This window comes from Staurois parvus, unplaced genomic scaffold (assembly GCF_062004578.1).
Source record: "Staurois parvus isolate SC_StPar_1 unplaced genomic scaffold, SC_StPar_1.0 ptg002181l, whole genome shotgun sequence".
In the NCBI taxonomy this organism is placed as follows: domain Eukaryota; kingdom Metazoa; phylum Chordata; class Amphibia; order Anura; family Ranidae; genus Staurois; species Staurois parvus.
This window is the reverse complement of record NW_028319977.1, coordinates 2,353,647-2,367,821: the sequence shown is the minus strand read 5'-3', so window position 1 is coordinate 2,367,821 and position 14,175 is coordinate 2,353,647. Positions and strand designations below refer to the sequence as shown.

The window sequence follows — 14,175 nt, the reverse complement described above, 5'->3', positions numbered from 1 at the left end:
GCAGGGTACAGGTGGGTGACACTGATGGACACAGGTGCGTGGCACTGCAGGGCACAGGTGGGTGGCACTGCAGGGTACAGGTGGGTGGCACTGATGGGCACAGGTGGGTGGCACTGCAGGGTACAGGTGGGTGGTACTGATGGGCACAGGTGGGTGGCACTGATCATCAGTGCCCTGATGATCAGTGCTGATCCCTTCACTGACAATTGCCAGTTCTCGGCAGTACTTTCCTGACACTGTGACAGCTTAGGGAAAGTGCAGCCGATAACCGGCAACTGTATTTACCCGGTGATCTGCTGTGTCATTGGACACAGCTGACCACCTGGTAAAAGGCCACCGTGATTGGCTGTTTACCGTATCACGTGATCAGCTGTGTCCATAGGACACAGTGATCACCGGCAGCGCCAGGTGCGCACCGCTGGGGGCACGAAGGGGGCGTGTTCTGGAATGACGTCCATGGACGCCATCCCAGGATAACACAACCGCGCTGTAGCCATCCTTCGGCTATAGCGCAGTTCAGAACCAGTTGAAAAAGAGTCCTGCGCCTTTTTGATGTGGATGGATGCGATTTGAGCTTTACAAAATGTATGGCTCAAATCGCACTGCACATATATTTGCATGTAATTCGCACAGAATGCGGTGCAATTCCTGTGCGAATTCCATGCGGTGTCCTGCACTGCATAGTGTGAACCCGGGCCTAATGTTTTCACTCCTCCCTGTTACCATGGCAGCTGTAGGAGGTTAGGTTCAGGATAGTTAGGTGCAGATAAGCATTTTTCTCACCTCACTGTTAACATGGCAGCCATACTTCTACACATGTAGATTTTCAGACAAGAATATTTGTAAGAAAAGTCACACGAAAATTCTTTGAACATTTGATGAATGGATAAATGTCATTCAAAAATTGTCTCTTGCTTTTAACATTCGACTTTAAAATGAATGTCATTTCTGAACAATAACCACATACAGTGGCTGAAAATTCATTTGATCGAGAAAAGTTTCCCTTCCTGTCCCTTCGAATTTTACCGTCACTGCTCATGAATACGAACATCGATTTGACCCCACCAACGATTAGAAAATCAAACGAATATTCTCGAAATGAAAATTCTCAAATGAAAATCCATACGTGTATGGCCAGCTTTAGTTGCGGATAGGATAATTGTTTGAAATGTTTATAGAATGTGCTGACTGTGCTATGCTTACACAGAGGTCTCCATCCTGAAACCAGATATCTGTCTGAGAATAAAGCCGGATGAGTTGGTCTTTGAAGCATGTCCGGATCCGGAGCCCGGGGATACCGACAACGAGGCTGGTACGTAACTACCGGGGTCAGGCTAAGGTGGCTAATGGCTCGTTCAAGGGCTGGCTTACATATATTTTAATTATCTGTGGAGTTTGGTGGGATCAGTCACCCCTTGGCTTCTTCTATCTCTTGGTGACTCCAACCCTGAGATCCTGCTGACTTTATCCCTGGATGTGTTAAAAACGTGAAGAAATTCAACGCCATTCCAGCCAAACTCCAACCATTTCTTTTTTATTTAGTTTTAGGGTTGTGGAAAGTTTGGCATTTCAGTGATCCTTTTCATTGACTAACTTAAAGCGGAGCTCCACCCAAAAGGGGAACTTCCGCTTTAAGGACTGCTTCCCCGCTCCCCATTAAGGATTGGCATCTTTGGAGGGTGGGGTGGGAGCGAGTACCTGAATTTGACATATACCCGCTCCCACTTGCGGTCCGATTGCCTAGGCCAGGGGTAGGCAACCTGCGGCTCTCTAGCTGTTGTGGAACTACATTTCCCATGAGGCATTGCAAAATTGACAGTTACAGCTATGACTTGCAGAGGCATGATGGAACTTGTAGTCCTGCAACAGCTGGAGAGCTGCAGGTTGCCTACCCCTGGCCTAGGTGATCGGACACAGAAGGTGTCCTCCGTCCCCCCCTCCCTCCCTGTAGTCTTTTGGGACACGTGACAGGTCCCAGAAGACTACAGGACCATTCATGAAGCGCAGCACTTCTCGCGCATGCGCAGTGGGTATCCTGCTGTGAAGCCGCAAGCTGTCACAACCGGGGGCCCACACTGAAGATGTCAGCTTCCTGGAAATACCGGACGGCTGGCGAAACGGGCTGCGGGGGACACACCACGGGACTGAGGGACAGGTAAGTGGCTGTTTTTTAAGTCAGCAGCTACAGTTTTTGTAGCTGCTGACTTTTATTTTTTGACGGGTGAGTGGAACTCCACTTTAAATGATAAAAGATGCAATTTTTTGGGATGCCTTTGATCATTTTGTCAGGTTTTTTACATTTCAGAATATAAAGCCTGATGAAAGGATCCACAACATCCTGAAAATTTCTGCATTCATTTTATAATAAATGGTATGTTACACAAGAATATGGAATACTACATGATTTGCAGGTTCGAAAGTGACAACGTTTGAAAGCGGAATTGATGTACCATTTTTTTTTTTTGCTTCCACTGTGTGATGAGACACCTAGCTAACAGGTGGGAAGCCTCTATTTCGTCATTCACTGCATAGGCTGCTAGTAATACGGAGTCATGTCAGAGCTTACTGAGCTTCAAAGAGGGCAAATTGTTGGTGCCGCTTAGCTGGTGCCTCTGTGACTGAAGTTGCCAATTTATTTGCCGTGTTGCAAGAGACAGTGACAAAAGTTATGACGGTGTATACAGTTTCTGGGAAAACATTGATAAGCATAAGCGCAGTCAACATGGTCAGCTGACCGAAAGAGGCAAAAGGATGTTGTGCAGGATTGTGACTCGGAATAAGAAAACAACTGCTGCGCAATGGGCACAGCAGATGTTCAGGCCCAGGAACTCTGCATAGGGATGATGGGAACCCCTCATAATGGGCACAGCAGGTGTTCAGGCCCAGGAACTCCGCACACGTATGGTGGGAACACCTCATAATGGGCACAGCAGGTGTTCAGGCCCAGGAACTCTACACAGGGATGGTGGGAACACCTCATAATGGGCACAGCAGGTGTTCAGGCCCAGGAACTCCGCACACGTATGGTGGGAACACTTCATAATGGGCACAGCAGGTGTTCAGGCCCAGGAACTCTGCACAGGGATGGTGGGAACACCTCATAATGGGCACAGCAGGTGTAAAGACCCAGGAACTCAGTGCAGGGATGGAGGGAACCCCTCATAATGGGCACAGCAGGTGTTTAGGCCCAGGGACTCAGTGCAGGGATGGAGGGAACCCCTCATAATGGGCACAGCAGGTGTTTAGGCCCAGGGACTCAGTGCAGGGATGGAGGGAACCCCTCGTAATGGGCACAGCAGGCGTTCAAGCCCAGGAACTCAGTGCAGGGATGGTGGGAACTTCTCATAATGGGCACAGCAGGTGTTCAGGCCCAGGAACTCCACACAGGGATGGTGGGAACACCTCATAATGGGCACAGCAGGTGTTCAGGCCCAGGAACTCCACACAGGGATGGTGGGAACACCTCATATGGGCACAGCAGGTGTTGAGGCCCAGGAACTCTACACAGGGATGGTGGGAACCCCTCATAATGGGCACAGCAGGTGTTGAGGCCCAGAAACTCCACACAGGGATGGTGGGAACACCTCATAATGGGCACAGCAGGTGTTGAGGCCCAGGAACTCCACACAGGGATGGTGGGAACACCTCATAATGGGCACAGCAGGTGTAAAGGCCCAGGAACTCAGTGCAGGGATGGAGGGAACCCCTCATAATGGGCACAGCAGGTGTTTAGGCCCAGGGACTCAGTGCAGGGATGGAGGGAACCCCTCATAATGGGCACAGCAGGTGTTTAGGCCCAGGGACTCAGTGCAGGGATGGAGGGAACCGCTCATAATGGGCACAGCAGGCATTCAAGTCCAGGAATTCAGTGCAGGGATGGTGGGAACTTCTCATAATGGGCACAGTGGGTGTGCAGATCTGGAAACTCGGCACAGGGATGGTGGGAATCCCTCATAATGGGCTCAGTGGGTGTGCAAATGTAGGAACTCAGCACAAGGATGGTGGGGGCCCTCATAATGTTAATAAAAAATGCACAGAACTGGGAACTCGGTTCAAAAATCAGGCCAACAGAGTCCCCAAGAGATAAAAGAAAGTATAAGGTGGTTCATCTCTTTAGCATCCACCAAGAGCTAACATTTCAGGGTGGGCTGTTCCCTCCAAAGCCAGTATCGGTGCACAGAAGAAAAACATCTCAAGGTGATGAGACCCTCCCCTCTCTTATGTCCCAACAGGATCAGGCATCTCCGTCACCATAGAGAGCGATGCCGAACCTTTCTGGCTGAACGTCCAGGAGGCGGATACAGATAACGAGGAGATGCTGAGCGAGCACCATATGGGTAAGCGATGTCCTGTGTGATCAGGAAACATATTAGAGGAAACCATCTGATAAGGATGGAGGCTGTGCCATGTAGGTCTCAGCTTTAGGCAGCCTTGCTGCCTAGGATGCTGTACCATCCTAGGTTGTGGGGCTGTGTGTTTCTATTGATGCACACAGTGTGGGGATACACGGCTCTAGTCTGTGCATACATGAGTGGCTCCATAGGATGCTGCAAGAGAAAGGAGCCACCCTGAAACAGGAAACATGGGGCAGTTATCATGACACCAGCTTAAAATGGATGATAGGCAATGATTAAAAGATAATGAAGCTGCCTATTCAGTAAGTGATTATTTGAGCTCCTAAAAGTGCTTTATCATTACTTTACCTTGGCAGGGAATTATTAAATGGCAGGTTCACTAAAAGTGAACTTGTCTATTGAATTATATCTAAAATAATTTTTTTCCTTCGTTTTGGAATAGGGAAGGGTTAGAGCCCCTGTCAGCACTCTCCTGTAAGTTCCGGGCAGTCTGATGGCTCATCAGCACGTGGTGGCTGCTCAACGCCATGGGCTGACAGGCAGTGGGTTGGATGATGCTGGGCTCATTCATTCTGGAAGAGGACTGGTGCTGGACAGGGGCGGATTGACCATTTGGAAATTCAGGCACTGCCCGAGGGCCTGGGTCAGTAGGGGGCCCCATGAGATGCCCCTGGTACCTTTTTCATAGGCTATTTTGAGTTTGGGTAAGGACACGGGCCCCATGATCCCCTATTGCCCGGGGGCCCCATGAGTTGTCAGTCCACCCCTGGTGCTGGAGTAAGTCTACAGGGGACAATGCCAGAGATAAGGTGAGTAATGCAGTGAGAGCTTACTTTTTTTATTTTACCAGTAGTAAAGTTGGTAGATGCTGTTTTTTTGGGGGGGGTTGTTTTTTTTTTTTAAGTTAGCTGAAGCTGGGCTTCAGCAAAGGAAAATCAATTGAAATTAAACTTCCAAGCATTAGTTATCTCATTTCCTTCTTGTTGAATGATGGCCAGTGTCATTCAGCCTACTTCCTGTGGGTGAAGGCTGTCAAAACCCACCTACTAGGGGGGAGCCATCGCACTGATTGGCTCACAGTACTCCTGGACTTAGCTCACTCATTAAGTAAGTCATCTCTGCTCAGTCCAGGAGGGGAAAAAAGATTATCACATGAGGACGGCCCCTTTCACTCTGGTGGTCCAATCTGGTCCACCTGTCCATTTTTCATGCAGACCTGATCGGACCCTCCATTCTCCTCTATGAACACTCATATAAATGGACTTGTGTCCGTTTACACCTGGCTACCTCCGATCCAGCAAAAACAAACGGAAGGGGATCTATTTCCTTCCGTCTGGCCAGATTGGAAAGGAGGGCAGTCGGGTGTAAACAGACAGGCGATCCATTTACATCCGGCAGCCCACAGAGCAGAGTGGGCTGTGTCCGTGTCTGCTCTGCATAAGCGGAGCAAACTTGGACCTGTCATCTGGCTTCTCCCCTCGGCTCAGTGGGGGATCAGCGGACAGATCCCCTGCTCAGCAAAACAGATGTGTCCCGTGTGAAAGGGGCCGAAGAAGTGGAAGGACCTGTGAAGTCATTGCACCTGCCTGAAGACTCCAGTAGGTTTGTATTGGGTGTTCTTGTATGTGTATGTCTTATCTATAAAGAGCAATTACTAGATCCTCTTTAAACTCAAATTGATTCTGTAATCATTGCATCAATTAAAAGTGGATTTTGGTTTTCCTTGAAGGTTTTCTTTTTTTCGTATAGCCTTCATGTATCTTCTTCTTGTTCCAGATAATGGGTTTTTAAGCAGTCCAGCTGAGGACCATCTGTCAGACCTTCAACCCAATGGACTGTCCCTAGAAAATGGCTCCTTTGAGGAATGGGATGACCCGTCCCCCATTCGCCTTCCACGCCCCAGAAAATGCCAGTCCATATTCAGGATCGGTCAGCCCATTTCCGAGCAGGCTTATGACTTCAACGAGCCGTCAAGCCCCACACAGATGCGACCCTTCCAGTGTTCACAGTGTCAGCAGAGCTTCAGCGAGAGCGAGACTCTCCTCCTGCATCAGACTGTTCACGCCAATTGGAACTGCAACACACAGGAAGTTCGAGGAGATGAGTACATTGTCCCCGCACATTCGTCTTCCACCATGATCAGAAGCTGCCCTGCTCCGTACCTGTGCGGGGACTGTGGCAAAGGTTTCAACAGCTCCTACAAGCTGAAGATTCACCAGAGAATTCACACAGGGGAACGCCCTTACAAGTGCCTCGTATGCGAGAAACGTTTCCACAAGAGCGCCCACCTGAAGGTCCACCACCGTACCCACACAGGGGAACGGCCTTATGGCTGCCAGGTGTGCAATAAGAGGTTTACCAAATCCTACCACCTGAAGGTCCACCTCCGGACCCATACCGGCGAACGTCCTTACCAGTGCCCCATTTGCCACAAAACCTTCAGCGTCAACTCCCACCTGACTGTCCACATAAGGACTCACTCAGGTGAAAAGCCGTTTGTCTGCTTCGAATGCGGCAAGAGCTTTCGGCAAAAGACCAGTCTTCTTGGCCATCAGAAGTCCCACCAGCGCTTGGTAGAGCGGCGGAAGCTAACATGGAAGACTTTGTGGCCGGAGAAATGAAACGACCTATAGAAGTTTTAGCACAGCACTTAACTCATATAAGAGCAGTTACTAACTGGCAAGAACATTTAACAGTGGCGTAACTAGAAGTCTCCGTGCCAATAACGGATTTTTGCCAGTTTCAGTAGTATTGCCAAGAGTGGATCCAGGACACTAAGCATAACTTCAAGGCCTACTTGGGCTCCTTATAACAACCTAAAGGTTTTGTGTACAATCCTAACTTGAAAGAATTCATTAGCTGCTAGTTTAGATGTTGATGATTTCTTAACCAACTGTTGTCAAACTTGAGCTCTATTATACATGACATAATGGATACCCGATGTTTGGCCACCCATGACCCTGGCCTGTAAAGACCAAAGTCCAGGGCTGTGAGATGACTTGGGTGAAAAATCCTGGCCAGATCCAGCAATATGGGCTGAAGCACAGACGAGATAACAGAACATGCCTTCTGATTTCTCCCCTGTGTCTTCCATGATGGACTTGGCATCACCCAAGTATCAAAAGCACTTTAGGATAAATTTCAGATTATCCCAAGGATAACATATAAGCTAAATGATAAGCTAAAATCTGGCAAACTAGAAGGGTTCCTTGGCTCTTCTAGAGGCCAAATCAGGCCTGTGCTGCCTTGAAGGAACACCGAACATTTACCTGCAAGCTCTCGGCCCACCGCTGTGACTTCAGCATCCGCAGGGGCTGTTCACAGAATAGGCAATGGGCCGGTCAATTGTTTTTGCAGTGAAAGAAGCTCCGTCACATCATAGGAAGCTCCAAAGACATCTAGTTGTCAGAATGGAAAAGTGTTTCCTATTTACCCACTCGGGTTCTAGGGTAAATTTTATACTGTTATTTCAGAGAGGTGTAGTTTTTATTTGTAGCTTTGTGACCGTAATGAACATACTGAACAACTGTATCAAAATTCCAAATCCCCCCTGCCCTTCCTCCCCGGATATTTATACACTACCAAAGATCCTTTAGACCAGCCGGTGATTACAGTACGAGGGTCTCAAACATTCCGACTCCAGACTGTGTCCGTTATAGCAATTATGACATGAAACATGACCAGTAAACAGGACATTGTGCAATTGCCTGCCGCGTCCACATGCTTGAAATGTTGGTGAAAATGTTCAGGTCTTGCTGCTTGTTGTTGTGTTGATGATTGGGATGTTAATGTGATGAAAAGCTGAAAGTCATATATGCAATGCACATGCTGAGACACTCTACCGAGCTGGTGGATCTGTTACCGTTTTTATAGATGGAGTCTTCAGCTGCCTTTTTGGATGCCTCTGTGCATAATGCCCTGCATAATCTATGGCAGGGATGTCAAACTCAATTTCATCGTGGCCCCCCATCAGCGTTATGGTTGCCCTCAAAGGAACAGTTGTATCTGTAAGACTGACTACATACCCAGAGCTCCCCCCCCTTACATCAGATGGCAAGAGTACCTCACCATCAGAATTCAATAGCCCCCCCATTCTCCCTTACATCACAGTGCACCCCTTACTTTGTGCTGCTACAGGGAAGAAGCTAGGGGTGGAGCTGGGAAGCAGAAAGTGCAAGGTCTGGAGGAGGACCAGTGGAGGGCTGGAGTCAGCTGCCAGAGTCTGCTGAATGCTGAGACAAGGGAAGGCAGGAACGAAGGTGTGCTGCAGCTGCACAGAGATACAGGATCTGTAGGAGGAGTTCTGTCTTCCTCCGTGCTGCCGACTGCTGAGACAAGATGGGGGCAGAGAGCAGGGGGGTGCTGCATCTGCAGGAGTGCTGCAAGGGCCAGATGAAATGGCCTGGTGGGCCTTATTTGGGCCGCAGGCCTTGTGTTTGATACATGTGATCTAGGGCAGTGTTTCTCAACCTTTTTTCATTCAAGGCACCCTTTAAAATGATGGACAGTCCCGAGGCACCCTTTAAAATTATGGACAGTTCCGAGGCACCCTTTAAAATTATGGACAGTCCCGAGGCACCCTTTAAAATTATGGACAGTCCCAAGGCACCCTTTAAACTTATGGACAGTCCCAAGGCACCTCATTCTAATATGGGGTGACTCAAGACTGTCCCATAATTTTAAAAGGACACCCCATTCTAAAATGTGAACAACTATTCTATTAGTTTTATATAATGCAGCAACATCCACACATGTAGGACACCCAACATTAGAGGGGATTTATTCTTCCAAAGCAAATACAGTTGTGTCCAAAATTATTCAACCCCCACTGAAATTGAGTGTTTTGGCCAGTTTGACATTGCTTTTGATCATTCAGTCATCTTGCTTACATTTACATTAAAGAGGCACTTGTAGGTCAGACAAATATAACATAACAGTTATAATGAAATAACCACAAATGTCTTTTCTGTGCTCACAGCATTATCAGTTTTATTCAACCCCCAAGTGACATTCAATCTTAGTACTTAGTACAGCATCCTTTTACAGTTATAACAGCTTTTAAACGTGAAGCATAGCTTGACACAAGTGTCTTGCAGCGATCTACGGGTATCTTCGCCCATTCTTCATGGGCAAAGGCCTCCAGTTCAGTCACATTCTTAGGCTTGCGCACTGCAACTGCTTTCTTTAAGTCCCACCAGAGGTTCTCAATCGGATTTAAGTCTGGTGACTGCGATGGCCACTCCAAAATGTTCCAGCCTTTCCTCTGCAACCATGCTCTAGTGGACTTGGAGGTATGCTTGGGATCATTGTCCTGTTGAAAGGTCCAACGTCTCCCAAGCCTCAGGTGTGTGACGGACTGCATCACGTTTCCATCCAATATCTCCTGGTACTGAAGAGAATTCATGGTACCTTGCACACGCTGAAGCTTCCCTGTACCTGCAGAAGCAAAACAGCCCCAAAGCATGATTGACCCTCCACCATGCTTCACAGTAGGCAAGGTGTTCTTTTCATCATAGGCCTTGTTCTTCCTCCTCCAAACATAGCGTTGATCCATGGGCCCAAACAGTTCTAATTTTGTTTCATCAGTCCACAGAACACTATCCCACAACTTTTGTGGTTTGTCCACATGGCTTTTGGCATACTGCAGTCGACTCTTCTTATTCTTTGGAGACAGCAAGGGGGTACGCCTGGGAGTTCTGGCACGGAGGCCTTCATTACGCAGTGTGCGTCTTATTGTCTGGGCTGAAACTTCTGTACCCACATCTGACAAATCTTTTCTCAGTTCCTCAGCAGTCACACGGGGACTTCTCTCCACTCTACGCTTCAGGTAGCGCACAGCAGTCGAAGTCAGCATCTTCTTTCTGCCACGACCAGGTAGCGTTTCAACAGTGCCCTTTGCCTTGAATTTGCGAATGATGCTTCCTAAGGTGTCTCTTGGTATGTTTAACATCTTTGCAATCTTCTTATAGCCATTGCCCTTCCTGTGAAGAGAAATCACCTCTTCTCTTGTCTTCCTGGACCATTCTCTTGCCTTCACCATGTTTGTAACCACACCAGTAAATGTCTAGAAGGAGCTGAGTATCACAGTCATTTTAAAGCTGCCTAATTGGTGCTTATTATGCTTGATTGCTGCTCGGTGACATCCACAGGTGTTTTCAATACCTGATGGAAAGCACCTGTATGAACCTCTGTTCTTCAGAGTGGTAGTCTTTAAGGGGTTGAATAATTGTGGCAATGAAGAAACCACATAAGAACCATTTACTACTGTATTACATAAACAATTGATGTCATTTTAGTTGCATTTGGGTAGTTACAACGTCCTTGTAGGATTTGATTCTGAATACAATTCCAAATGTACACTATAGTCCCTAAACCCCTTTACAGCATTGGGGGTTGAATAATTTTGGACACAACTGTACACTTTTGCACACTGGTACTGACTAGTATTCCAGTGTTTCTCTTCTCCCTCAGTTTTTCTTCCATCACTGAGCTAATGTGACCCCAGCACTGATGGAGAGGGGCAAGGGAGGGTCAAACTAGCATGCTGTGCAGGCAGCTGACATCCTCCTTATCAATTGATGATGTCATTGGTTGTCAGGACACCGGCGTCTAGAAGGTGGTAATGGTGCACAATGAAAATCTGTGGCTTTGTGTAACTAAAAGGCAGGCTTGTTCCACCCACTGGCTTGTATACAAGTTTTGGGTAATTTTTAGACATTTTGCCAAGGCACCCCTGAAGAAACCTCAAGGCACCCAAGGCTGCCTGGGCACCCTGGTTGATAAAGGCTGATCTAGGGTGTTAACTCCTTCTCTTGTATTTTTTTTATAATGCCAAGTAAAAACCCAATAGGAAGAGTGGGGCCCCCTTGTAATGGCCTCAGAAGATCCAGGAACTCGAGCAGAGATCACAGCACTGGAATCCTCAAGAGACATAAAGCCCAATTCTATTTACAGGAATCAATTTGCAGTCAGACAAGCATTGTAATAAAACACTCCATACTTATTGTCCTACCTAAACTTTCCTATTAATCTGAGTACACACTGACAGTGTTTTTTCACTCGGGTTGAACAAAACAAACTGACAGATCACTGTACCAACACAAGTGATGTTGATGTGGCGATCCTGCTGTTCTATTGAATTCAACAGCAAGGAAACTCCCGCACCTCAATCTCCACCAGAATTCACAAGTCATTCCTTAGATCGGCTTCTGTTGGACAGACAGCTGTACACACTGACTGAAAGTTGGTCGTTTTCCCGCTGAACCCAGTTAATTTTTGGCCAGTGTGTACTCCGTTTTACAGGAGCTGTGTGGTGTATTTAAATATGGCTGTGCTGTACAATAGGGACCAGGGTTAGACCCGTTGCACTCAGTAATGTAACAGACCTGTCAGACCTATACATGTCTGTGTGTGGATATTAGTGCTGAGGGGTGTGGTTGTTAATTACCTCTGCCAGCACAGACCACTGCAGTGGGAGAGCAGGAATGTGCATTGTCACAGAGAGAGAAGGCAATTTAAGGTATTTCCTAGTGAAAATCTATCACAAGTTATAACATGCACGGTACAGGACTTTAAAGAGAAACTTCTGCCTTGTTTAAAAATAATTGAAAGTCATCAGCCAGAAATACTATAGCCACTGACTTTTAAAAGCCTCTCGGGGGATCAGGAAGGAATATTTTTCCCCTGCAGGTGCAAATTGGATCATGCTTTGCTGGGTTTTTTTTTTGCCTTCCTCTGGATCAACTGTGGGTGTAGGATTATAACTTTTTTTTCTATGGTTGAACTGGATGGACTTTTGTCTTTTTTTTCAGCCAGACTATGTAACTGTAAAAATCAGGTACTTACCAGTGCCTGGAGTTCAGCATATCTAAGCTCCTCGTCTTTCCCCCCACCCACACCCCCCCCCATCCTATCCATCATCACCAACAACTCCACTATCATTCCCGCCCCGCAAGCCAAAGTCCTTGGCGTCATTCTTGACTCGAACCTCTCCTTCAAACCGCATGTCAAATCACTTACAAACACATGCAGGCTCCACCTCCGTAACATTGCCAAGATACGTACCTTCCTTACCCCAGACACCACCAAACTTCTAGTACACTCCCTCATCATCTCACGCCTTGACTACTGCAACTCCCTTCTCACCAGCCTCCCCAAGTGCAGGCTCTCCCCGCTCCAGACCATCCGGAACTCAGCGGCTAGACTCATCCACCTCACCACCCGCTCCACCTCTGCCACCCCCCTCTGCCTCTCCCTCCACTGGCTCCCGATTGCCCAACGCATCAAATTTAAACTTCTAACCCTGACCTACAAAGCTGTTCACAACACTGCCCCTGACTACCTCACCAACCTGATCCCCAAGTACCGCCCTACCCGTACCCTTCGCTCCTCACTGGACCTCCTTCTATCCTGCTCCCTGATCTCCTCCTCCCATGCACGACTGCAAGACTTCTCCAGGTCCTCCCCCATCCTCTGGAACTCACTGCCCCAATCCATCAGACTGTCGCCTTCCCTCCCCACATTCAGGCGCTCCCTCAAAACCCATCTCTTCAGGGAAGCCTACCCCACCCTCACCTAACGGCCATTCTCCCTCTTTCCCCCCCCCCCCCCTCATTCCCCTCAGCCACTTCCTACTGTACCATTACCCCCTCCCTCCTAGATTGTACAGCCCTGAGCAAACCCTTTGGCGCTATATAAACTCGATGTAATAATAATATGGGAACCAGCTGCAACTTGCTGATGAATTGCTGCCAGCTTCCTACTTGTGCTAGTTCGCAGGGTGCTGTGGGACTGGTCCTGCACCCTCCTGGGTGTGTGCCCCAGGAAGCTTGGGGGGGGGTGGGGGACGTACCTAAGTGTACATCATTCTCACCTAGGCACGAATTGAGGTTGTGGGAGCGCGTGCCCGTAAAAAAAACTAAATCTAAAGTGTCAGGGGCGGGGAGGAGGAATAGTGGCACTTTAACTTTTGAGTGAAGGTTCACTTTAAGGAGACAAAATGGTGTGGGACTTAAATTTAACAGCAGTTTATGTTTTCCTCAGCCCTCCCCGTAACATAGTTTTATTACCTGTTGAATCCTGCCAGAACATCCGTAATTTTTTTCCACCTCGTGTAACACGATGACAACACTGTTCTGTAGTGAAATTATTGACATTTGTTTTTAAAGCAGACCATTATTCCCTTTTTCATCTTTATAGAATTCTGCCTCCTCCTTTAATGAAATCATAGATATATATATATATTTGTTTTTAAATACCTCTTTTTGGGGACTGTGGCCCATACTTCCACCTTTCCTGCCTGATGTCCCCAGCTGCCCAAAGCCTCTTAGGATAGGTATGTTTTGCATCCCATTAGGCTTTGGGGGCCGTGAAGGACACACTGCTCATAGGCCATGGTGGGCCATCAGGGGCCTGCTGCAATGACCCTGAAAAGACAGCCAGCTCCTAGAGACTCAAGCAAAAAAGAAGATGCTGGCGCTGGATTCAGAGTGCGGTGGATTACAGCAGGACAACGCTGAATTTGCTAGACATATGTATTTTGAGGATAGCCCAGAAAAACCGGTAAGATGGGCAAGAAAAATATAAAGAGGGGAATGAAGCTCCTGTTTGAGTAGTTACAGCAGCATTATTTTGTTCTTTGGGTGTAAAGGTTTAAACCTTATGGATAAAAGCTGACTGCTCTCAGCAACCCTACTAGTGTAATATGTTTTTCCAACTCCCTATAACTGCTGATTTTGTTGGACTGCTTGGTCTGTGAAAAGAAAGCATAAATTAATATATCCAGAGGCAGGAGTAACGTGATAAAACTAGGCTACAGGGA

At 47.6% G+C, this 14,175-nt stretch overlaps 1 protein-coding gene across 3 annotated transcripts in view; it reads left to right on the top strand.

The window, feature by feature from the left end:
* LOC149432257 (zinc finger protein 777-like) overlaps positions 1–8,058 on the top strand; it is a 34,038-nt gene extending 25,980 nt beyond the window's left edge. For all 3 annotated transcript variants that reach the window (XM_089665322.1, XM_089665324.1, XM_089665323.1), the window contains exons 6-8: positions 1,208–1,312; positions 4,233–4,337; positions 6,132–8,058. In XM_089665322.1, the coding sequence (XP_089521448.1) occupies positions 1,208–1,312; positions 4,233–4,337; positions 6,132–6,976 (1,055 nt within the window). In that variant the 3' untranslated portion in view covers positions 6,977–8,058. The remainder of the gene's footprint in view (positions 1–1,207; positions 1,313–4,232; positions 4,338–6,131) is intronic.
* The last annotated feature ends 6,117 nt before the right edge of the window (positions 8,059–14,175 follow it).